A 26,526-nucleotide genomic window follows, 5' to 3' on the forward strand; every position below is an offset into this window, starting at 1 on the left:
AATACAAGTTTAAGCTACTGAAAAAAATAATACCCGTGAATCGGCACTTGGAATACATATTAACTAGGGCCACAGTGAGCACAGTGGCAGCAGGAAGTGACAAAGGGAGGGTTTTGAACAGTTGGCAACGTTGAAGGGGAAAGTACATGTATAATGAAAGGCTAACACATTTCCTAGAATTTCAAAGTCACCTGCAATTTTAAATAATTAATTCTTTTCAGGGAAATGCTTCATATGTCTTCAACATTATATGTGTGTATTAGACATTTAAGTCATAAACTTTAGTATATGAGATATTTAAGCTGAGGACACAAGACACTTGGAATTTTAAAATCCTAGAAACCTTGAAACCCTTGGAATTGTGGCATCAACTAAAATGGAAAGAATGATTTAGAGTCCTTTTCTTTTAATGAAAAATGCTTTAGAATTTGACACATAAATCCGTTTCTCAAATCTAATACTTCTCACTTCATTTATTAAAAAGAAGAGAGAAAAAGAGAAGAAAGGTGAGAGACCTTTGTTAATCTATGTAAGAAAGCTTTTTGGGTTTTCAAATTGCTTTTGACCAGATGTCTAACCATTTCATTGCTGCCTGTGTTTTTAATAGGGCTTCCCTCGTAGCTCCCTAGATAAAGAATCTGCCTGCAGTGCAGGACACCTAGTTTCGATCCCTGGGTCAGGAAGATCCCCTGGAGAAGGAAATGCAACCCATTCCAGTATTCTTGCCTGGAGAATCCCATGGACAGAGGAGCCTGGCAGGCTACAGTCCATGGGGTTGCAAGAGTCAGACATGACTTAGCGACTACACTACTACTACTATGTTCTTTATAAACTCATTTGGTACTCTCCTGAAATCTTTCAACTTCTGATGTTTTTCCTTTGTCTCTACATATGGCTCCAGAAGGAAATTCTATGAATATGCCATGTGTTTGTCCTAACTGTATGCGTTGGTTCACATCACTCCTTTTGCCTTAAAAACCTTCCCCAGCTTTTCTCCATGTCTCCTCCTACTAGAATCCTGTCCATTTCCAGACCCTCTCCTCTCTGAATTTTTCTTAATCCTCGGTGTGGACCTTTCTCTTTGGATCTCCAAAGCCGTCTGCCTGAACCTTTCTGTTGGTATGTAATGGTCTGCCTTAAGTTACAATCACCATTAAAAAGGGAGTACAGTGTGGGAGCTGAGCCTTTTGACTCAGCTTGGTCTGAGACTTCTTAGCTGCGTGACCTTGGGCAAAGTATACTTAACCTTTCTGTGCCTCACTACTCCAGAGGACTGTGGGAAGGATTTAAGAGGCTCAAAATATTACCTGACAAAGGTTAGCTGTTACTATTTAGTCATTGCTTAGCTTTAATTTGCCAGACTTCAAGCCTCTTGGACTGGTAAAGCTCCCACCACAGCAGCACATACACAGTAGGACCTGGCTGCTAATTTGAATTAGAATAAAACCTGGGCAATAGTTCCAACTTGGGACTCAAATTACTTAATTTGACTCTCTGTGAGGTTCTCCCTAAATGGGGTTAATTTGATTATTTCTAAAGGCCCATTCAGTGCTAAAATTCTATCAGATAATCACCTGAATTAAGATACACTGAAATGATTCACTCAGTTCAACAGATTTAGATCTTCACTCTCTTTACATGGCTTTTACATTTCTACTGGCCAATATTTCTAGTTCATTTTTGAGACAATAAACTAAGGAAAATGCCTATGATTTACTTTATATGCAAGTATTATATATTTTGTCTTGATGAAAAATGATAAACAAAGCTAAGTACCTTAATTACCCAATAAAAATGAAACATTCTGCCTAAGATGTCTGTTATGAAAGCATTCTAATCATTTAAAAGTCATACTAGTATATTTCAAAATGTAATAGTTGGGATAAAGTACTCTTTGAGAAAGATTCTTGATAAGAAACATTCTTTAGGAACGTTGTGTTTTTACTAAACTATACTTTCTAACACTTTCTTTTCCATTTCTAAGCCGAGTAACTGTTTCTGGTTCATATTGCTCACTTTTTTAAAAAGACAGTTTTATTTGTAGTTCATACCAACCAACCATAACTAATCTCAAATCTCAGAGAGAAAATAATTCCAAGCAGAAGTAGCTAGCATTTCACCTCAGTAATTAGTAGGGTATCCTAAAATATATTTACATATAAAGTTCTTATCAAACAGATGTCCTGGGTGGGGGGGGCAGGGATAAATTAGGAGTTTCAACGAACTATATATTCATTACTATATATAAAACGGATAACCAACAGGGATCCCACTGTACAGCACAGGGAACTATATTCAGTATCTTATAATAATCTATAATGGAAGACTGTAAAAAAAGAAAAATCTCTCTGTTGTATACCTGAAACTAACACATTATAAATCAACAATACTTCATTAAATTTTTTTTTAAAAATAAAAAACCACAGGTATCCTTAGAGAGTCTTCCAATGGAAGCTTTACTAAGTGCAATTGAAATGGCAGGAAAAGGAATACAAGTTCAACTATTGAACCTTGTCTCTAAAGTCTGTCTGTGTCAAGGCCAAGATTAGAATTCGGAAGTTGGCAGGGAGTCATGTGATCCTAACATCTCTCTTTCTTTCCATCTAAGTGTCTAGTAATAAAGCCAGGGGAAAGATATATGGAAACACTTTGTCAGCCCAAGATCTCGAAATAGACTGCTTCTAAAAAAAAGTTTTCCAGGTGGCATCATGGAGACTGTGGTATTCCAGAGAGATTCTCATTTGGGGGAACCTTGTACATGTCCTTTACACTGTATTCTTCTTTGTTCTGTGTTTTGTGCTGAGACCCAGACCTCTTTGTAGTCCCTCTCAAAGGAATGAATTTTCATTTTCACTACAGAAATATATATTTCAAATACTTTAAATGCCCTTGAGCTAAAATAAATACTTAGCCAAAAAAAAAAAAAAACCCTCTTTGAGGCATAGAGAAAAATCTTCCCAAGGATCTCTTTCGAAATGACTTTTCAACCTTGCCTGGGGCACATTTCTTCATTCTAGAAGAATGCATTAACTCCTGGTTCAAGGGCGGCTCAGGGAGCCAGCAGTTCCTGAGGCGGAGTTTTCAAGGAAGCGCTTGAAATAATAAACAGTGTCTTCCTTTGTATCTCCTCTAAAAAATAATTAGTTTCTTATTTTAACATTTTAAAGTAGTTCAAAGACCTGATGCAAAGAGTCAACTCATTGGAAAAGACCCTGATGCTGGGAAAAATTGAGGGCAGGAGAAGGGGGCCAGAGGGTGAGATGGTTAGACCTCACCACCGTCTCAATGGACAGGAATTTTAGCAAACCCTGGGAGTTGGTGATGGACAGGGAAGCCTGGCATGCTGCAGTCCATGGGGTCGCAACGATCAGACATGACTGAGCGCCTGAACAACAAAGATGTGTAAAAGCCAGCAAGGATATCTGTGTACATTTAGAGACCTTATTTTCCAAATAACTCCAGTACAAGAGGTTCAGCATACTTGTGTTTGTACTGGGACAGCTTCTATTCTCTATTTACATTTGTCAGGCAAATGAGAGTTAGGGCTCCAAAGGAAGAAAACAAAGGTGTGTGGACTATCCAGTAATGGATACTTAGCGCCAATCACTGTGTGTGAACACACAGCTAAACAGGTAGTGTTGACACATACAACACTGAAGCTATAGGAAAAGCTATGCTGTAAAAAGGCACCCACCCCCTAAATGAACACATGATAATATTAAAGCTGACAATGCAAAGCAGTTTGGGTTTGCCACTTTTGTAACCAGCATCAACCATTTGGAAAGCTCTATTCCTGGTGGCTCAGGTGGTAAAGAATCTGTTTGCAATGCAGAAAACCCACGTTCAATCCTTGGGTTGGAAAGATACTTGGGAGAGGGAATGGCGACCCATTTCAGTATTCTTGCCTGGAGGATTCCATGGACAGAGGAGCCTGGCAGGTCACAGTCCATAGAGTCTCAAAGAGTCAGACACTAACACTTATCAAGTTTTTAAGGGCTTCCCAAGTGGCTCAGTGATAAAGAATTCACCTACCAATGCAGTAGACATAAAAGAGACACACGTTCAATCCCTGGGTTGGAAAGATCCCCTGGAGAAGCAAATAGCAACCCACTCCAGTATTCTTGCCTGGAAAAACCCATGGACAGAGAAGCCTGGCAAGCATAGGGCCTCAAAGAGTCAGACACAACTGAGCACATACACATATCAAGTTTTTACAAGTGGCAATCAGAGTGTACAGTGTACGAGTTCCAGCTCTGAGTTTTACCTATGAGATCAGGTTCCACTCTTTCTTTCTCCACCTGCCCTGCACATCCTTCCCTAAGGTAGCTGTCCAGGGGAATTAATGGACCTTGGGGACAGAACTGGGCTGAGATTTTGGAGCATTCATTTACTATGTGAACCTGAGCTAATTATGTGGAGCTCTGGTTCCCATTAGTAACCTTGGGATCCCAAATAATCTGCCTCACTGGGCTGCTGTGAGAAATGAATGGGATCCTGCATGTGCTTTACAGTAAGAGTTGGATAAATCTTCATTTTCTCAGTTCTTTCCTCTTAATTTAACAGAACTTGAGGACGGATTACCTCTTGACTCTGGCTATGTGTGTCACTGATGTATGGAGAGAGTGATCATCAATTATACATAATTAACAATTTCTTATGGATTTATCATGACATCTGTGTTAATCTCTATTAGAATTTGCTTACTGAAGATGGTAAGTTCCTTGTTTTTTTTTTTAAAATACTGAGTATAATGCTGCAAAACCTAGGCAAAATAAATAAATATTAACACAGGACAAATGATTGTTTTTCTCCTAAAATATACTATCACCTTTTGAGATTTTGGTATGAGGGGACACATGTAACACTCCAAATCACCATTTTATGACAAGCTCTTTACCACACTGTTGAAGACCAATTTTGTTTTGAATGTTCCTTTTAAGCTTCTGTGTCACCATTTTTCTATTTTTGCCTTTTCACTTCTCCATTAACCCAGTCATAGTGGGAAATGGCAACCCACTCCAGTGTTCTTGCCTGGAGAATACCAGGGACGGCGGAGCCTGGTGGGCTGCCGTCTATGGGGTCGCACAGAGTCGGACACGACTGAAGCGACTTAGCAGCAGCAGCAGCAGTCCTGCTCACACTTACTATTGATTTGGTTCTCTTATAGGAAGTTACCTTCCTTTTTCTTTATGTACAAAATATATACTCTTTACAAAGAAAAATTATATGTATGTGTGTGTATATATATATATATATATATTGTTGTTCAGTCACTTCAGTTGTGTCCTACTCTTTTGTGACCCCCCTGTAGCATGCCAGGCTCCTCGGGCCATGGGATTTCCCAGGCAAGAATATTGAGTGGGCTTGCCATTTCCTTCTCCAGGGAATCTTCCCAACCCAGGGATCAAACCCATGTCTCTTGTATTGGCAGGCAGTTTCTTTACCACTGAGTCACCAGGAAAGTCCATGTGTAAATACATGGCTGTACCATCTATAATTACTGTTAAACATTACCACTGATCTCCACCTTTACTCTGAGAGGCAGACAAGAAGCTGTTGCCACCGCCATTTCACCAATGATGAGGAAGATGATAATGATGGTGAGGATGACACTAACTACTTACATTCATTAAGTACCTGCCATGTGCCATGCACTGTTCTCAATGCTTCATCTGTATTAATGCAGCTTTATTTTTTCTCCTAGCAGTTACACATGCCATACTATATACTTGTTTATTGTCTGCTTCTCTTTCCTAGAATATAAATGCCTTGCGAGGAAGAAACATGGTCTGTTTTTTATTTACATCCGTATCGCCAGAGTATGAGATGGTTAGATAGCATCACTGACTCAAAGGACATGAATTTGAGCAAACTCCGGGAGAGACTGAAGGACAGGGGAGCCTGGTGTGCTCCAGTCCAGGGGATTGCAGAGTCGGGAACAACTTAGTGACTGAACAACAACATACCTTCAGTACATCTACAATTAGCTGGCTCAGTAGGAGGCGTTCAAAAACTGTGGAATAAATAAACTAGCTTTCCTATTAGTGTGGGTGAGCCTCATCCAATCCAATGAGGCCCTGAACAGACTGAAAAAGAGAGAATCTGCCCTCTGCCTGTCTTCGAGATGAGGCATGATCTGCTCCTGCTTTGGACCTGAACTTGGGCTGGAACTCGCACCATCAGCTCTCTTGGTTCTCAGACCTTTGGACACGAACTGGAACTATATCCTGGTTCTCCGGCTTGCTGCCTGCTGATTTGAGGACTTCTTGCCTCCACACTGCATGAATCAATTCCTTATAATCAATTTCTCTCTCATATAAATATATACAATCTCTTATTGGTTCTGTTTCTTCTAGACTAATACAGATGTTCAGTTCAGTTAACTAAGCTGAGATTCAAGTACAAGTTCACTGCCAGTCCAGTCCATTTTGTTTCCTCAGAGCAGAGCACTGTCCTTGCTTTCTTGACCCCACTTGACTTCTCTTTCACATGTTAAGCCCAAAAGTAAGTTAGTGGGTGAATTAGAAAGGGAATCTGAGGATACTGATTCACTCATTTTTTAGCTGAATGAGTCCTATTTGTTAGACCTTTTTTTTAATTTTAATTTTTTAGTTTATTTGTTGTTTTTGTTTTTTCTTTTTCTTTCTGTTTGATCACAAATTAACATTTCTAAGAAGTACAGCTTGTTATTGAGGCACATGTTCAATTTTTAACTTATGTTTTTATTAAAGCAACATTAATGCCTATGCTGTGCTGAGACCTTCAATAATGTCCGACTCTTTGTGACCCTATGAACTGTAGCCTGCTAGGCTCCTCTGTCCATGGGGATTCTCCAGGCGAGAACACTGCAGCGGGTTGCCATGCCTTCTCTGGGGAATCTTACAGACTCCACGATCATCTCCTGCATTGGCAGGCAGGTCTCTATGACTAGTGTCAAAGACTTTAAAAAATATAAAGGTGATAAACGGCTTAAGTGCTTTGTGTTGTTAGGCAGCCATTAACATTTAGAGATGTTAGACAATGGCTTCCCCAAACTGTGGCAACAAAGACAAAATGACACACCTGCAGAGGCTCTGGCACCAGAGCTGAACTTGAGATCCCACTCTACTATTTATTGTGTAACCTGGCAAGCCTCTCTGAGCCTTAGTTTCCTCATCTGTGAAAAGGACATAATGACAGTAACTGCATTACAGAGACAGTATGAGGATTACTTAAAATAATGCAAGTAGTGTGCTTAGCACAATAACTAACCATATAAAATAACCATACAGTAAATGTTAGCTACCTTGAAAGGCATGACTAGTTACCTAAAAATATCTCCTCTTCTCTCCCAAATTGACAAAATCCCTAACTTTTAACTGGCTGTCAACGAGTCAGCCTATAATGCCGAGACTTCCCTGTAGCCTGGTGAAACTGTGTTTCTAAAGTTTCCTCCGTGATCAATGCAAAGAAAGAGAGGAAAACAATAGAATGGGAACGATTACAGATCTCTTCAAGAAAACTCGAGATACCAAGGGAACTTTTCATGCAAAGATGGGCTCAATAAGGGACAGAAATGGTATAGAACTAACAGAAGCAGAAGATATTAAGAAGAGGTGGCAAGAATACACAGAAGAACTATACAAAAGAGAACTTCATTACCCAGATAAGCACAACGGTGTGATCACTCACTTAGAGCCAGACAGCCTGGAATGTGAAGTCAAGTGGGCCTTAGGAAGCATCACTACGAACAAAGCTAGTGGAGGTGATGGAATTCCAGTTGAGCTATTTCAAATCCTAAAAGATGATGCTGTGAAAGTGCTTCACTCAATACGCCAGCAGATTTGGAAAACTCAGCAGTGGCTATAGGACTGGAAAAGGTCAGTTTTCATCCCAATCCCAAAGAAAGGCAATGCCAAAGAATGCTCAAACTACCACACAATTGCACTCATCTCACACGCTAGCAGAGTAATGCTCAAAATTCTCCAAGGCAGGCTTCAACAGAATGTGAACCGTGAGATTCTAGATGTTCAAGCTGGATTTAGAAAAGGTAGAGGAACCAGAGATCAAATTGCTAACATCCGTTGGATCATTGAAAAAGCAAGAGAGTTTCAGAAAAACATCTACTTCTGCTTTATTGACTATGTCAAACCCTTTGACTGTGTGGATCACAACAAACTGGAAAATTCTTCAAGAGATGATAACACCAGACCACCTGACCTGCCTTCTGAGAAATCTGTATGCAGGTCAAGAAGCAACAGCTAGAACTGGACATGGAACAACAGACTGGTTCCAAATCGGGAAAGGAGTACGTCAAGGCTGTATATTATCACCCTGCTTATTTAATGTATATGCAGAGTATGTCATGAGAAATGCTCGGCTGGATGAAGCACAAGCTGGAATCAAGATTGCTGGGAGAAATATCAATAACCTCAGATACGCAGATGACACCACCCTTATGGCAGAAAGTGAAGAGGAACTAAAAAGCTTCTTGATGAAAGTGAAAGAGGAGAGTGAAAAAGTTGGCTTAAAGCTCAACATTCAGAAAACTAAGATCCTGGCATCTGGTCCCATCACTTCATGGGAAATGGATGGGTAAACATTGGAAACAGTGGCAGACTTTATTTTTCTGGGCTCCAGAATCACTGTAGATGGTGATTGCAGCCATGAAATTAAAAGACACTTACTCCTTGGAAGGAAAGTTATGACCAGCCTAGACAGCATATTAAAAAGCAGAGACACTACTTTGCCAACAAAGGTCCGTCTAGTCAAGGCTATGGTTTTTCCAGTAGTCATGTATGGATGTGAGAGTTGGACTAGAAAGAACGCTGAGTGCAGAAGAATTGATGCTTTTGAACTGTGGTGTTGGAGAAGACTCTTGAGTCCTTTGGACTGCAAGGAGATCCAACCAGTCTATCCTAAAGGAAATCAGTCCTGAATATTCATTGGAAGGACTGATGCTGAAGCTGAAACTCCAATACTTTGGCCACCCGATGCGAAGAGCTGACTCATTTGAAAAGACCCTGATGCTGGGAAAGACTGAAAGCAGGAGGAGAAGGGGACGACAGAAGATGAGATGGTTGGATGGCATCACCGGCTCAATGGACATGAGTTTGAGTAAACTCCAGGAGTTTGTGATGGACAGGAGGCCTGGCATGCTGCAGTCCATGGGGTTGCAAAGAGTCAGACACGACTTACTGACTGAACCGAAACTGAAACTGAAAGTTCTGGCCAATGAGATGTAGGTGAAAGTGTGATATGGAACCTTCATTAAGTCTTTGTAAGAGACAGAGGGCCTGCCCTTCTTTCCTTTCTTCTTTCTATCAGAGTCTCCTTTCTCCATTTCAGGAATGCAGATGTAATGGCTGGAGCTTTAGCAACTACCTTGAAATATAAGGACAAAGATACAGATAGGTTTCTCTGAACAGTGTATTAGGAGGAGCCTGATTCTTCTATGGCTATATGTAACCTCCATACCAGTCCTGGGCTGCCAATCTCTGAAATTCTTCTATGTGACAGAGATAATAAATGTCTATCTTGTTTATATCGTTATTCCCTGACATGATAGAGTACCTATTAAAGGTCCAACTAATCCTAACTACTGTGGCTGGCTCAAAACCATTTTGAGGCCCTATTTCTATACAAAGGCAAGGTTGAGGCAAAATTATAGAAAAGAGGATTCATGTCTTCACAGCCTTTCCTCTCCTTCCAGACACCATTTTGATGCCACCATCTTCTCTCTCCTGCTCAGAGGTCCAGGCCTTCATGCCAGATGGATATAATCTGTTCTCAAAGGATCTGATAAAACCTACTTCAATTAAAATGTAAAATTATCATACGGCATTTTTTTCTATTTGTCTTGGGCATTTGTATCTTATTGAAGATAAAGGTTTCTGATAGAATATTTGGAATTATTAACAGACCTGTCTGAGAATTACTTTTGGGCAGGAAAGCCCATACATAAGGTTACTGCCCACTGCTAAGGCTGACCGTGTTGTAATATAAAACGCCACTAGCCCATGGACGGAGGAGCCTGGTGGGCTGCAGTCCATGGGGTCGCTACGAGTCGGACACGACTGAGAGACTTCACTTTCACTTTTCCCTTTCATGTATTGAAGGAAACGGCAACCCACTCCAGTATTCTTGCCTGGAGAATCCCAGGGATGGGGGAGTCTGGTGGGCTGCCGTCTGTGGGGTCGCACAGAGTCGGACACGACTGAAGCGACTTAGCAGCAGCAGCAGCAGCAGTTTAAAGCAGTTAATGCACCTCTCAAAAAAGGAGTTCACCTTCAACTCCCAAGGAGTATCAAGTGTTAAGAGAAAGGGAGGAGGGAATTTGTTTGAAAAGGCAATTAGTAGCATCCTCAATTCCCTGAGGCTACATATTTTATACAAGTTACTTAAACAATCATTATTATAGCATCAGTTGTACAAGATTCTATGTGTGTGGCTTCTCTGGTGGCTCAGTGGTGAAAAATCTGCCTGCCAGTGCAGGAGACACAGGTTCGATCCCTGGTCCAGGAAGATCCCACATATCTAGGAGCAACTAAGCCTGTGCGCCACAACTATTGAGCCTGTGCTCTAGAGCCCAGGAGCCACAGCTACTGAAGCTTGAGTGCCTTGAAGTCCGTGCTCTGCAACAAGGGAAGTCACTGCAATGGGAAGTTCTCACACTGCAACTAGAGAGTAGCCTCTACTCTTAGAAAAAAGCCCACAGCAATGAAGACTCAGCATAGCCAATTACAAAATCAATTGATCAATAAAATTATAAAAAAATTCTATGCATGATGCAACTCAGGGGGTAATTTATTTGCGACCAGTCAGTGGTTGAATAAAGAACCTAAACCACATTCCCCTAACCTCTGGTTCTCTGTTCAAATACTCTCCACCTTTTCTTCCTTTCTGAATGTAAACTGAATATGAGTAATGGATAGATTTCATTTGAACAAGACAGAATTTATCTATCTGAACTTAAACTACAAGAGAGACAAAACAATCATTTTTTTAGAGTAAAAAGTGTGTGTGTGTGTGTGTAATAAGGAGCTTTTCCCAAAGCAACATGACCTCTGACCGCAAATGTGCATGCGCTCTGGTTTGGTTAAAGTAAAATTTTCTTCCAAGAGCTCAGTGATCTACAGACTACCTAATTAAAACCTCACTGCTTGTCTCCTCTGTGCCTTGATTCCTCAACTGATTCAAAGATCAAATGACTGACAGGGCTATTTAAACTAAACTCTTGTGGCCTTTTCTAGAACCTGGCTCCTTCAGGCTTTCAGACTGATGCTGATCAAAGGTTTGAGGAAGTATCAACTTACTTAATTCAACTATAGTCTCCTAAATGTTTAACTGCACTTGATAGGCTGAATCCAGGAGAAATTTCTCTAGACACATCCCCATTGAGGTAAAATTTTCATGACATTCTACTGACTTTTCTAATATTCAAAAGTCAAGCTTATCTTTGCCACTGTTGCTTTGACTAGCACTGCTAGTTCCAGACCATAAACAATGGGCTCTTGTTTATGATGCCATGACAACCAGCAGACTTCTTAAAGTTTTAGAAACTGACTTATATTTCTAGGTAAAACAATGAGCAAGCAAAGGAAACCACAAGGAAAGTGTCACAAAGCCCTCATCTGAAAACAGTTCAATGCAAGAAGACACAGAATTTCTTCTTCGTAAGTCTCAGAGGTACAATGCGCATTTAACTTTTAAATTCTATGTTCAGGATTTCTAGAAATGCTTGATACCTTTGGTTATCCGAAATTAACAAATGGCTTTTAACATCAAAAATTCAAACTCATTAGGTATTTTTATGGATGGGAGTATGACCTTATAACATGAGGTTTTTGCATGTGAAGTTAAAAGTTTCTAAAGAAGCAGCAATTAGAAACTGTAAATTTAATTCAAAGCACAGATGTAGCAAATATGCTGCATAAAAACAAATTTATCACACACACAGACAGAAAAACTGGAATGTGAATTTTATAAAAATATCACTCCTTTTAAAGTTTAAAACTACAGGCTCTTTTAATTAGCAAGTATCAATGGAGCATTAAATGCAATTTAAAAACACAAAACTGCATTTTACACACTTGCTTTTTAGGAACAAATAAAATAGTAAATCAAGAAATGTATTTTAATAATAAGTTTCAGGTTTAAATTGCCTATAAAGGAAAATTCAAATTATCTTTTGTAATGAAAACACAAATATCTTTAGTCAGAACAAATTAATATTACTCAATTCTCAATATGCTCTTCTCTTATAAATAAAAACTCATCAAGTTCCTTCAAAAGAAACTTGTATTTAATAATATGATCACTAAGTCTAAAACAAAATTTACATAGGCATATGACTAATCATTGATTTTGTTTTTTTTAAATATTTAATCATTTAATTTCTTCTGCTTATATGCATTAACTTGAATAAAATTTATATTCAGAAAAGCAAATGATTGCCAAGAAGGAAAAAGAGATTACCACCCTCCATATATTCTGGAATAGAATAAACAAACAGATCACATATAATCCAACCATTTAAAAACATTCCTTTGGGGACAACTCTAGTCCTATTTCTTGAAATGTTCTGACTGCATATATGTATTTACTTGAATACAGTGTCTTCAAATCGGCAGACAGCAGAAAAAGAATATCGTAGTGCACATCTGTCAGTAGGTTCCACATTTCAACCAGACAAGCATTCATCAACACTCTACTTGGAATGAGTTCTTATAAGAGAAGTGTTTCCGCAAACCAGAATTCTAAACCAAAGATTTTTCCTAAAGAAAGATTATGTGCTCACCGTATAGAGCTCATTGAGAACCTTCATCAAATCCTCATGAAGCTGGAATGCAATCTCTTTGCTCTGTAATAAGAAGAAATTCAGAATATTAAAAAATGTCACAGAAACTTGTTTCTTGATGATTTACATCTTAAAAAGCTCAGACTGAAAATAGAAGAATGTGTGTAACACAATGGAAGGCCAGCATGACCCTGATATAATAAATATCTTTGACTAAATGGCCCCTTCTAGATACTCAATGTGTGTACCCAAGATCACCGTAGGTTGGACAGAAGCAAACACGTGGACAGGGTGAGTGGCCCTCCCACCATCCAAATCAGACTTTATCAAGAAAGGAGGGAAAAAGTAACTAAGGTGAAGCACTGGGCTCGCTTAGAAGTTGAGTGGCAGAACTTAGAGTCATTAAAAGATGATTTCTAGCTCCTAGTTTCCCATCTCACTATCATCACAAGGGAATTATGCAGCGTGAATCCTAAAAAGCTAAGTCAGAAACCAAAAGGGAAATTAATTCTCCCTTTCCAAAATAAATATTTGAGTGACTATGAATTTTTTTTTAACTGAAGCACAGTTGATTAGCGATGTTGTGTTAGTTTCTGGTATATAGCAAAGTGATTCAGTTACACATATATATAATACACATTCTTTTTCAGATTCTTTTCCATTACAGTTTATTACAGATATTGAATATACTTCCCTGTGCTATACAGTAGGACCTTGTTGTTTACTTGAGATGTAGTAGTTTGTGTCTGCTAGTCCCAAACTTCTAATTTATCCCTCCCAACCGCTTTCCCCTTTGGTAACCATACATTTGTTTTCTATGTCATGTCTGTGAGTCTGTTTCTGTTTCATAATTAAGTTCATTTATATCATTTTTAAAGGTTCTGCATATAAGTGATAGCATTTGATACCTGTCTTTCCCTTTGACTGACAATAACTGTAATTTTAAGAAAACACTTTCAAAGTAGTGAATTGGTAAGGCCACTTATGATCCACATATGTTTTGCCTCTGCATTTATTATTGTTATCGTTTCATTAAGACAAAAAAGAGAGTTTTACTCTTTCACTCAGTTGGTCAATGACAGCATTAAAGATATTTTTCCCTAGGTTAATTCTGAGAGTTTCACAGAGAAGTATTTTGATTATTTTTTTTTCAGGAAAATCTGTAAGCTACTTTAAAGGAAACCATATATTCAAATTACTTTTCTTGTTTTGAGCTCCTTTAGTCAGCTACAGAGAATGAAAAAAAAAAAATGTGTAGCATTGTTTTAATCTACGGTTTGAGATAATAACAACAATATCCAAGGTTGATTGATGTGTCTCCAACAGACTGCCAGATATGATAAAAGGCCATATCTTGAGCAGTTCTGTGATCCTGGTGTCCTGCACAGTGCGTGGGCTCAAGGCCAGAACTAGGTGAGGCAAGTGAGGTGATGAGGGTATGGAATTTAAGGAGACCCTAGGCCAGGTTCTGCTTCAGCACACAAAAAGCTCCCAATCAACACTTGCTAAAAGAATCTGTACGTTGAAATACTGTTTGTGTAACTGCTGAAGTAGTTACTACCTTTGCTGAAGGCCGGTCACTCCTAAGGCAGAAAACAAGGACCTGCAGACCACCTTTAATAAAATAATAGGACCTAGATGAAACACAGTCCGTCTGCAAACACAAGGTCATTGGGATAGGCCTCCCTTAGGGAAGGCTAAATATGATGAAGCAAAAATTCGTGAACATAAAATACTGCGAGAAGATGACATGAGAGTAGAGGTTGAACTTTGAGAAATTCCAATTCAGTAGCAGCATTTGTCTCGGGTTTTCCTGGAGTGATAAGGATGCTGCTGTTTATCAGACTCTGAGAGTTTTAAAATCCCTACACAGGAGTTAAGAGATTTTGTGTTTTGTTGTGCTCCTGCTATGTGAAGAGGTGGGTTAAGAATCACTGAAGAGTGAAAGGAAAGGCACAAAGTGAGCAAATGAAGCCAACTGAAACTCATTTTATTTGCCCTAAATCCTGGCTATTCTGACTGTATATGTTACACTGCAATATATGTTACACTGCAATCTCCTATGACCTCAGTTTGGTGTTATTTTAATATCACATTTCCTTTAAGGATCTGAGCTACCAATTCAGAACTCTCTAATGGGATCAAAGGCCACCAAGTAACTCTGCTCGACTGCCTATATTTCAGGTAGCAAGTTTGAAAAGAAAATATTTCTTGGCTAAGGCTTTAGAACAATAGCAGAAAAAATCCCTTAGGTCCAATTAACCCCAAGCCAAGAAAATTTAGGATCAGAAGTCAGGTATCCAAGTCAAGTATCTTCGGACAAGCAAAAAGATTCTTTGCATATTTCATATTTTACAAGATTTCAGGTAACAAGGTAGAAGAAATTTGGCATTATACACATACTGTCACATTTTTCTTTGTTTACCTTTGCTCAGAGGCCCTGAAATTAAAAAAAAATTTATCTGGGAGGCAGTATAGAATAATGCTTAAAAGCAAGGACTCGGGAGTCAATGCTGGGACCAAAATCTGAAAGGCTTTGAAATCCCTTGTGCCTCAGTTTCCAAACCTATTAAAGGAATGCAGTCTTTGTACCTATGTCATAGGCTTGATCACAGCATCAATCAGATGACACAGACATTGCACTCAGAATGGTACCTATCACACAGTAAACACCCCATAAGTGTTTAATTATTTAATTCTTTCCTAAACACTGTAATGCCAACTCCCTTGAGTGAAAAGTCCACGTTGTATTTTTCCTTCTTTTTGGTCTCTGTGGATACTTATTCCATTGACTTCCACGTAGAAAGTGCTTGGCAGATCCTGGCTGAAATGAATTTGATGTCCCCTGCCCCACTCCACCCCCTTGGCCTGGCCTTTAGATCCATCTAAGTGACCCCTGATTCAGAAGGGCCTCAAACACTGTGCTCTAGCCCCTGAACCCTTCTTACCTCCATGTACCCTTGCCATATGTGTTCACTGAACTTACCTATGTTCCATTTTCATGGGGGTCCTATTACTACTGGTATCAGATGAATTAATCAAACATCCACTAAGAAATGGATAAGCCAATGCGATAAGATATATACGACTCATGAAAGAGGCCCTCATAGGGCCAGGCTCCAGTGTGAACTTTAAATTTTGTGAAAAGTTGGTGGGAAATTATTTTCAGGTAGGAAGACCCCCTGGCTACCCTCACAACACATCACCAAAGTTTCCACCTATTTGTTTGCTTTGAATGACAATTTAAACCCCTCATGGTATAATCAGTAACCTCGAAATTAACCATTTCTCCCTACCACCACTCCCTTTGCTTGCAGAGATGGTTAAAGAATTGGGCTGTGTGCTGAAACCCTAGACCATGTGACTAAAGAGTGAAACATGAATTTGCACACCCTTTTGTTCACAGACACTTGGCTGGACAATATCAAGACTGAGTCTGAGTGCTGGGGGCTTGGTCCCTGTTTTTATGGCATGTAAAAAAGTGAAAGTCACTCAGTTGTGTCCAACTCTGTGAACTCATGGACTGTAGCCCTCCAGGCTCCTCTGTCCATGGAATATTCCAAGCAAGAATATGGAGTGGGTTGCCATTCTCTTCTTTCATGACACAACAACAAAGAAAAGATCACTTCATGTTCTCCCCTCCCTCAACTTTAAACATGTCTTCAATTTATTACAGTAACAGAGAAAAGGGAGCGTTTCTTCTAAATGTGACTCTGGACCCCAAAAGAAGCAATCTTAAACCAAACACATCTGCTGTGGCACACAGTATGCTGATCTACTCAACTAATGCACTGAAGTCCTTTAATTAGAAAGTATCTGGATTATCAAAGTCCATCAAAATTCAATAGGTTAAGTACACCTCTGGATTCTATTTCACTAGAAATTTGAAAACTGAGAGAACAGACCCTTGACCAAGAGCTGCTAGGTAAGAAAAATGATATGAGTATTCAGGAAAGCAATCAATGTTCCCTTTGTACAAGAGAAAAAAATAACTTTATGAAATGATATATGTTTGAAACAAAGTTTTTTCTATGTTATTTGAGACTGAGTGATTACTTTTGCATGGGGAAGGTGAGTTCTCTCCAACTGCTTCAGGTATGAAGTTAGAAAAGCAGAGTTTTTTCCCCCATTCTGTGGGCCTATGCAAGTTCAGATGATGGTAAAACTTCTAATGCATTGCAATAGGATTCTAAGATTCTAACCAAAAGGGATAGGAAACTGATTAGATCTTTCATTCAGTTGACATTTATTAAATGTCTCCAATGTCTAAAACCCGACTTGAATACTAAGTCAATTTTTAGTTGTTTCCTATTTATTGTCACTCAAACTTTAGTCCAAAAGGTACAGTCCCAAAAGTGTCTACCTTTTTCCGTTATAAAAACAAATTAAGTATACTGAAGAACACTGGAAAAATAGAGAACAAAAGGATAAAATGGCTCAGATGGTAAAGAATCTGCCTGCAATGCAGGACACCTGGGTTTGATCCCTGAGCTGGGAAGATCCCCTGGAAAAGGGAATGGCAACCAACTCCAGTATGCTTGCCTGGAGAATCCCATGGATAGAGAAGCCTGGTGGGCTTCAGTCCATGGGGTCGCAAAGGCACGACTGAGTGATTTTTACTTTCACCACCATTATAATTTGATCAGTGTATTTCCTTCAAGTTTGTTTATCTAAACATAGGTTTCAGTTATAATCATTCTATAGTAATAAAGTATTTTACTCTGCTTTTTTTCAGTTATCAAATATTTTTCTATGTGCTTACATAATTTTGTGAACAATATTTTTGATTTATGCTGCTGCTGCTGCTAAGTTGCTTCAGTCATGTCTGACTCTGTGTGACCCCATAGACGGCAGCCCACCAGGCTCCCCTGTCCCTGGGATTCTCCAGGCAAGAACACTGGAGTGGGTTGCCATTTCCTTCTCCAACACATGAAAGGGAAAAGTGAAAGTGAAGTCACTCACTCATATCCGACTCTTCGTGACCCCATGGACTGCAGCCTACCAGGCTCCTCCGTCTTTGGGATTTCCCAGCAAGAGTACTGGAGTGGGTTGCCATTGCTTTCTCCGATTTTTGATTTATAACTAGCCAGTGAAGGTATGTTAACCATTTTTCTATTATGGTTTCCATCATTTCCACTATTTTCCACCATTCAATTCCTTACTTATTCATTTAACTTCACCAATATATTTTAAGCACTCTGAACTACTATCATGAAAGCTGTTCTGAAGGCATTCTTGCATTTTATGTTGTTTCTTTAATATGAATTCCCAGATGTGAAATTAAGACCCTCAATTCATATTGGAAAAGTACTTTCTAAAAGGGTTATAATGAACTTATAATGCTTCAGGACAATAGGGTCACTCATGTCAGAGTCTGGGGTTTATCCAAGACCTGTATCATCTCTTTTGAAAGAGAAGCTACCAATCCCATCTATTCTGACTGATCTGTTTTTCTGTATGTCATTAGAATTTCTTTGTAAGATAAAGATCTAACTATGTCCTTCCTCTGATTAAAACCCATCAAATGCTTGTTGTAATATTTTCAGGATGGAGTTCCAATTTCTTAAATCACTCAAAACTTGCCCTGTCAAACCAGTCTACCTTTCCTTCCACAAATCTCAAACCACATCCTTCAACCCGTTTAACTGCTCATTCCCAGGTCCTGCTTTCACATCTCTGCTTTTCCCATGCTGTCCCCACTGCCTGAACTCCCCTTCCTTCTCTGGCCTGCTACAGTCCTACATGTGACTACTCTGTGAAGACTTTACTGTAACTTTACCATGTCCTTCAAATAAAGAAACTAGACCCTCCCTTCTCTGTGATTTTATAATACATTCATTCATCATCACTTATATGCTGCATGATTTAGTGGTTAAATGTTCAAACTATAAAACTGAACGCCTGTTTTCAAACTCTTGTCTGTGCATAAGTTAATTTTTTGTTTCCTCAATGACAAAACAGAGATGCCAATAGTCTCTACATCACGGGGTTTTATTTGGATGGTTCTTATTTTATTTTATTAAAGTTTTTTGATGTGGACTATTTTTTTAAAGTTTTCATTTGTTACAATATCGCTTCTATGTTTTGGGTTTTTGGCCGAGAAGGATGTGGGATCTCAGCTCTCCAACCAGGGATCGACCCTGTACCCCCCGAACGGAAAGGTGAAGTCTCAACCACTGGACTTCCAGCGAAGACCTCGTGATGGTCCATATTAAACACCTGACACAAAACCCAGCATCCAGTAAGCATTAAACTGATGCCACCTATTATTACTACACTCATCATGTTTCTACTTTTCTTCATAAACAGAGGGGGTTTTTTTGAAAGCAGGGATTCCTAGGGACTGCTCTGGTGCCTGGCACACTGTAGGTGCTTGATAAACTTTTGATGAATGAATGGGACCCAGAGCTGAGCAAGCATGGCTTCCGCCCTCCAGAGTTCACAGTCTCGTGGAGGAGGTAGATGGGCCCAAAGCTTCCTATATGGAGCTCTGTGATAAGTGCTACACTGGGTGGACCCTGGCCAGATCGCTATTCCTAGAGAACTGCAGGCTTGATCCCTGCAACCTCCCAGAAAGGAGAGAAAGGAGGGCAGAAGAACATAATTAAAACAACCATAATTGAGTACATTGAGCAATCAATCAAGTAATCTATGTGGTTGTATTAAATGACCAATTCAAAGGGCCTCTGGCCTCTCATGGAGTTATTTTATAAAGTAAATCTATTGTGATGACAAGTCAAGAAATCCTAACCTTATGCTGAGTCAGAGTGAGCCTGAGAGAGAAGGAGAAAAACCAGATTAAATATTTAATAAGAGGGTTGCCTATGATTTTAGTGTCTTACGCTTGGTGAGTTTTAGATGTGAACTCTGGTTAAAAGGGTCAGGCCATACTTCCACAGTGTGTGTGCTTTTAAATTTCCAAAAGCTCATGTTCATGTGTTCTTATAATAATAGATTCTCTTAATTCTTGCAAACTCTGAAGACAGCAGCAACAGCATTCTCCAAAATGCCTAATGGAAAAAGTTGGGTTGGGCTTAATGGCCTGAAGCAAACTTCTGGATCATATTAATAGCATTTTTGCACATTTCCTTTTTATCTGTCAAGGGACATCACTTTGTACTTGTTAAAATGACAACTAAATATCACTACATGGAATCAGCCTCACAATCTACTTCATTTCCAAAAAGAAAAATAATCAACATTCTTTTAGATAAAATTCCATGCCAAGAGAAAATGTGGGAAAATTAGGAAAAGCAATAGTAGATATAGGGGAAAGTGTTAGTTGCTCAGTCGTGTCCAACTCTTTGCGATCCCATGGACTGTAAACCGCCAGGCTCCTCTGTCCATAGAATTGTCCAGTCAAGAATACTGGAGTGGGTTACCATTCCCTTCTCCGGGGGATCTTCCCAACCCAGGAGTCGAACCCAGGTTTTCTGCATTGCAGGCAGATTCTTTACCATCTGAGCTACCAGGGAAGCCCAGTTATAGGGGAACCAGAGCTTAATTTAAAAACAAGACAAAACTTAACCTTAAAGGAACTATCTGGGTTATCTCCTAGAATGTTAACTGATGTAATTGCTGGCAAATGAGGCATTGTCTGTGAGCAGGCAAAGGTGCAAAGTCAGGTACACAGTGTCACGCATAACCGCTCAGGTATAAAGAGTACTTGGACAGATTAAGCAGTAACTCAAGACTGAAATTTTAAATCCTACAGGAAATAAGGTAAACGAAATAATTATTTTCATGTTCAGCTTGTATGACTTTAACTCTTCAAGAAGCACAATGTTTCATGCTAGAAATACTTCTCCACTCAAAATGGTGATACACTTGAAACAGCACTTTAGTGTCACTAAATGAAGAATCATTCAAGCGCAAACTCTCAAGAGCTGATGTAAATAAGCCGAGCTAACTAAAATCAGAATGTGTCATGAACTCTGGTCGAGACTGTAATAATTAAGTAAAAAATATCAGGGATATATTTCCAGACCACTTTTCAATATGCTGAACTTTACAAAAACGTAATAGTTCAGTTTTATTATTCCATAAGCCTCTTATCCTTCTCGATCAGAGGGCAGACGGAAAACCACAATCACAGAAAACTAACCAGTCTGAACACATGGACCACAGCCTTGTCTAACTCAATGAAACTATGAGCCATGCTGTGTAGGGCCACCCAAGATGGACGGGTCATGGTGGAGAGTTCTGACAAAACGAGTTCTGACAAAATGTGGTCCAATGGAGAAGGCAATGGCAAACCACTTCAGTATTCTTGCCTTGAGAACCCCATGAACAGTATGAAAAGGCAAAAAGATAGGACACTGAAAGATGAACTCCTCGATCAGTAGGTGCCAAATACGCTACTGGAGGTAAGTGGAGATATAACTCCAGAAAGAATGAAGAGACAGAGCCAAAGCAAAAACAACACCCAGTTGTGAATGTGACAGGTGATGGAAGTAAAGTCTGATGCTGTAAAGAGCAATATTGCATAGGAACCTGGAATGTTAGGTCCATGAATCAAGGTAAATTGGAAGTGGTCAAACAGGAGATGGCAAGAGGGAACATCGACATTCTAGGAATCAGCAACTAAAATGGACTGGAATGGATGAATTTAACTCAGAGGACCATTATATCTGCTACTGTGGGCAAGAATCCCTTAGAAGAAATGGAGTAGCCATCATAGTCAACAAGAGAGTCCAAAATGCAGTACTTGGATGCAATCTCAAAAATGACAGAATGATCTCTGTTTGTTTTCAAGGCAAACCATTCAATATCACAGTAATCCAAATCTATGCCCTGACCAGTAATGCTGAAGAAGCTGAAGTTGAACGGTTCTATGAAGACCTACAAGACCTTCTAAAACACTCAAAAAAGATGTCCTTTTCATTATAGGGGACTGGAATGCAAAAGTAGGAAGTCAAGAAATACCTACAGTAACAGGCAAATTTGGCCTAGGAGTACAGAATGAAGCAAGGCAAAGGCTAACAGAGTTTTGCCAAGAGAATGCACTGGTCATGGCAAAAATCCTCTTCCAACAACACAAGAGAAGACTACACATGGATATCACCAGGCGGTCAATACTGAAATCAGATTGATTATATTCTTTGCAGCCAAAGATGGAGAAGCTCTACACACTCAGCAAAAACAAGACAGGGAGCTGACTGTGGCTCATTTCATGAACTCCTCATTGCCAAATTCAGACTTAAATTGAAGAAAGTAGGGAAAACCACTAGACCATTCAGGTATGACCTAAATCAAATCCCTTACGATTATACAGTGGAAGTGACAAATAGATTCAAAGGATTAGATCTGATAGACAGAGTGCCTGAAGAACTATGGATGGAGGTTCATGACAATGTACAAGAGACAGGGAATAAGATCATCCCCAAGAAAAAGAAATGCAAAATGGCAAAATGGTTGTCTGAGGAGCCCTTACAAATAGCTGAGAAAAGAAGAGAAGGAAAAGGCAGAGGAGAAAAGGAAAGATACACCCATTTGAATGCAGAATTCCAAAGAATAGCAATGAGAGATAAGAAAGAATTCCTCAGCGATCAATGCAAAGAAATAGAGGAAAACAATAGAATGGGAAAGACTAGAGATCTCTTCAAGAAAATTCAAAATACCAAGGGAACTTTTCATGCAAAGATGGGCTCCATAAAGGACAGAAATGGTATGGAGCTAACAGAAGCAGAAGATATTAAGAAGAGGTGGCAAGAATACACAGAAGAACTATACAAAAGAGAACTTCACGACCCAGATAAGCATGATGGTGTGATCACTCACCTAGAGCCAGACATCCTGGAATGCAAAGTCAAGTGGGCCTTAGGAAGCATCACTACGAACAAAGCTAGTGGAGTTGATGGAATTCCAGTTGAGCTATTTCAAATACTAAAAGATGATGTTGTGAAAGTGCTGCACTCAATATGCCAGCAAATTGGGAAAACTCAGCAGTGGCCACAGGACTGGAAAAGGTCAGTTTTCATTCCAATCCCAAAGAAAGGCAATGCCAAAGAATGCTCAAACTACCGCCCAATTGCACTCATCTCACATGCTAGCAAAGTAATGCCCAAAATTCCCTAACTCAGGCTTCAACAGTTTGTGAACTGTGAACTTCCAGATGTTCAAGCTGGATTTAGAAAAGGCAGAGGAACCGGAGATCAAATTGCCAACGTCATTGAAAAAGTCAGTTCCAGAAAAACATCTACTTCTGCTTTATTGACTATGCCAAAGCCTTTGACTGTGTGAATCACAATAAACTGTGGAAAATTCTTCAAGAGATGGGAATACCAGACCACCTGATCTGCTCCCAAGAAATCTGTATGCAGGCCAAGAGCAACAGTTAGAACGGGACATGAAACAACAGACTGGTTCTGGAGTCAGGAAAGGAGTATGTCAAGGCTGTATATTGGTTCTGGAGTCAGGAAAGGAGTATGTCAAGGCTGTATATTGTCACCCTGCTTATTTAACTTATATGCAGAGTACATCATGAGAAATGCTGGACTGGATGAAGCACAAGCTGGAATCAAGATTGCTGGGAGAAATATCAATAACCTCAGATATGCAGATGACACCACCCTTATGGCAGAAAGTGAAAGATGAGAGTGAAAAAGCTGGCTTAAAACTCAACATTCAGAAAACTAAGATCATGGCATCTGGTCCCATCACTTCATGGCGAATAGATGGGGAACCAGTGGAAATAGTGGCAGACTTAATTATTTTGGGCTCCAAAATCACTGCAGATGGTGGCTGTATCCATGAAATTAAAAGACGCTTGCTCCTTGGAAGAAAAACTATGACAAACCTAGACAGCGTATTAAGAAACAGAGGCACTACTTTTTCGACATAGGTCTGTCTAGTCAAAGCTATGGTTTTTCCAGTAGTCATGTATGGATGTTAGAATCGGACCATAAAGAAGGCTGAGTGCCGAAGAATTGATGCTTTTGAACTGTGGTGTTGGAGAAGACTCTTGAGAGTCCCTTGGACAGCAAGGAGGTCAAACAAGTCAGTCCTAAAGGAAATCAACCCTGAATATTCATTGGAAGTACTAATGCTAAAGCTCCAATACTTTGGGCACGTGACGTAAGGAGCCAACACATTGGAAAAGACCCTGATGCTGGGAAAGATTGAGGGCAGGAGAAGAAGGGGACAACAAAGGACAAGATGGTTGGATGGCATCACCGACTCAATGGACGTGAGTTTGAGCAAACTCTGGGAGATGGTGAAGGACAGGTAAGCCTGGTGTGCTGCAGTCCATGAGGTCGCAAAGAGTCAGACATGCCTGAGTGACTGAACAACAACAACAACTGCGATAGTTGTTCATCATCTTGCAGCTAGTAGTATTAAGGACACTTTCTTTATAACACTTCAAGGGCTGGAAGCTAAGATCTTGGGAGGATTAGGAGACAACATACACCTCTCAGTGACCTGCATTGCTTGCAATCACGCTGTTTTGTAGAGATGGTCCAAACCCACATTTGCATAGTTAACGTAAGCCCAAGAATCTTGGAAGCATGGTTAGATTTCCGACTCCCCCCCCCCAACAGGCTAAAGAGCCATCAGTTAAAGGAGTAGAAGCCTTAAAATCTGATTAGGATGGACTGAATAACAATGTCCTGGTTTTAAATTTCCATCAGACCTTTCATAAAACAACCACAAAAAGCCATTTGATTCATTCAGGATCTACATGAATGAGAACTTTTACAAGACAATATCATTGTAAGTATGGAAATACTCTCTGGCCATAACTCATGACCGAGCAAAAACCATCACCCACATTATTAATGCACCAGCTTGCTAACTAGTTTCCCCAAGACTGTTTTTTTTTTCTCATTTCAATTTACTCCTTACACTGCTCTCCAAAAACAAAACTGATGATGTCACACCCTGATGCAAAATCTCTCTTTGCTTCCTTAGTTGCTTAGATGTGTATACATGTATGCTCAGTTACTTCATTTGTGTCTGACTCTTTGCGACCCTATGGATTGTAGCCTGCCAGGCTCTTTCAGTCCACAGGATTCTTCAGGCAAGAATACTGGAGCGGGTTGCCATGCCCTCTCCCAGGGGATCTTCCTGACTCAGGGATCAAACCTGCCTCTCCTGCAGCTCCTGCATTTCAGGCAGATTCTTCACTGTTAAGCAAGCGGGGAAACCCCCTAGTTGCTTAGATGACAACAACATACCAACTCCTCACATTGGAATCAAAATTCTTGCATGCCTGCAGTCCTCACCCCCACCCGCCATTTCTAGAGCTCAGATAGCTGTTACCCCACTATGTACACTTTGCCATGTTACAGGCTACACTCCTAACCCCAGCCAGCTGTGTAACTGATACGAGCTTTAGGTTTAGGTCAAAAAGAGGTGGCCTACAATGACAATTGTAGTCCATGGGATTCTCTAGGCCAGAACACTGGAGTGGGCAGCCTATCCCTTCTCCAGGGGATCTTCCCAACCCAGGGATCGAACCCAGGTCTCCCACATTGCAGGCGGACTCTACCAGCTGAGCCACAAGGGAAGCCCAAGAATACTGGAGTGGGTAGCCTATCCCTTCTCCAGGGGATCTTTCCGACCCAGGAATTGAACTGGCATCTTCTGCATTGCAGGTGTATTCTTTACCAATTGAGCTATCAGGGAAGCCCAAGAAATGAAATTTTAATGGGAATGTTTATTCAAGTCAATGCATTAGACAATTATGGTTCTGTGTTCCACTGGACACTACCAAAGTTTAAAAAGTGACAGTGATACTTGTATTTATTCACTATCAGTTACTGAATATTATGGGATTTTCTCAATTTATATAGTTCACATATCCAGTGTCAACTTTTGTTTTATTTTTTTCTAGGTTGATCTGACAAAGTATTTTGTTGGTAAAATTTCTGCTTGTTTCTATGTAATTGCTTCTCTAATAATGAGAAAAGCTTTTTTTTTTTCCCTATGAGATTTAAAAGGTACTGAAATCAATCTGTGAGCCTCTTTGTAACTGCATATTTTGGGTTGCTATCATTCAAGGTATCACAAGTGTTCCTTAACCCAAATATTTGCTATATATGCTGCATCCCCCAATATGGCATTTCTTGCAGCTGCTGGAAATCTTTTAGAATCCCACCGTGTGAAATTAAACAGTCTTCAAATGGTAAGAAACCTTAGCTAGCAACCATAATACTGTTCTCAGGTTGCTTCAGACTTTGTTGATCTCAACTGCAGACACCTTGAAATATTGTGGGAAAAGGTCTCTCCTTATCAGTTCTTTTTTGTCTCCCGCTCATCAGTTCTGTTAAGAATGTAATCTCCTTCTTGGATGAGGAGAACGGGTTCAGTGTCTAAGGCTCTTTGAAAACAAACTTGCTTAAGTGCTGATCTTTTATGAATAACTGAACCTGAATAAACTGGTGGGCTTCCTTGGTAGCTCAGTGGTAATGAACTCACCTGCCAATGGAGGAGATGTGGGTTCGATCCCTGAGTTGGGAAGATCCCCTGGAGAAGGAAATGGCAACCCACTCCAGTGTTCTTGCCTGGGAAATCTCATGGACAGAGGAGCCTGGTGGACTACAGTCTATGGGCTCACAAAAGAGTTGGACATGACTTAGTGACTAAACAACAGTAACAACAAATAAACTGGCACTGAATATGTATATATGTGTGTGTGTGTATATATATATATAATATACATTACTATTATACATATATTTATTCTTTTTTCAAAATTCTCTTGATGAGAGATAAGAGACTTTACCCTACTCCATATTTGCTAATTT

At 39.8% G+C, this 26,526-nt stretch overlaps 1 protein-coding gene and 1 long non-coding RNA gene across 32 annotated transcripts in view; one reads left to right on the top strand and one right to left on the bottom strand.

Annotated features, from left to right (window-relative positions):
* Positions 1-26,526, bottom strand: part of SRGAP1 (SLIT-ROBO Rho GTPase activating protein 1) — a 291,940-nt gene that overhangs the window by 109,160 nt on the left and 156,254 nt on the right. For 29 of the 31 annotated variants that reach the window (XR_014081883.1, XR_014081886.1, XR_014081884.1 and 26 more), the window contains exon 4: positions 12,779-12,841. Coding sequence is in view for 18 of the 31 variants with exons in the window: in XM_081588879.1 (XP_081445005.1) it covers positions 12,779-12,841 (63 nt within the window). In the remaining 13 variants the exon portion in view is untranslated. Of the gene's footprint in view, positions 1-12,778; positions 12,842-17,740; positions 18,545-26,526 lie in introns of those variants that run through there. The other 2 variants (XR_014081895.1, XM_081588891.1) reach the window with 1 other exon arrangement.
* On the top strand, positions 11,556-12,885 carry LOC145545143 (uncharacterized). Its single transcript, XR_014081902.1, has 2 exons — positions 11,556-11,667; positions 12,595-12,885. It is a non-coding gene; the product is annotated as an uncharacterized LOC145545143 (long non-coding RNA).

This window comes from Giraffa tippelskirchi, chromosome 4 (genome assembly GCF_054371585.1).
Source record: "Giraffa tippelskirchi isolate mGirTip1 chromosome 4, T2T-mGirTip1v1.2.pri, whole genome shotgun sequence".
Taxonomy (NCBI): domain Eukaryota; kingdom Metazoa; phylum Chordata; class Mammalia; order Artiodactyla; family Giraffidae; genus Giraffa; species Giraffa tippelskirchi.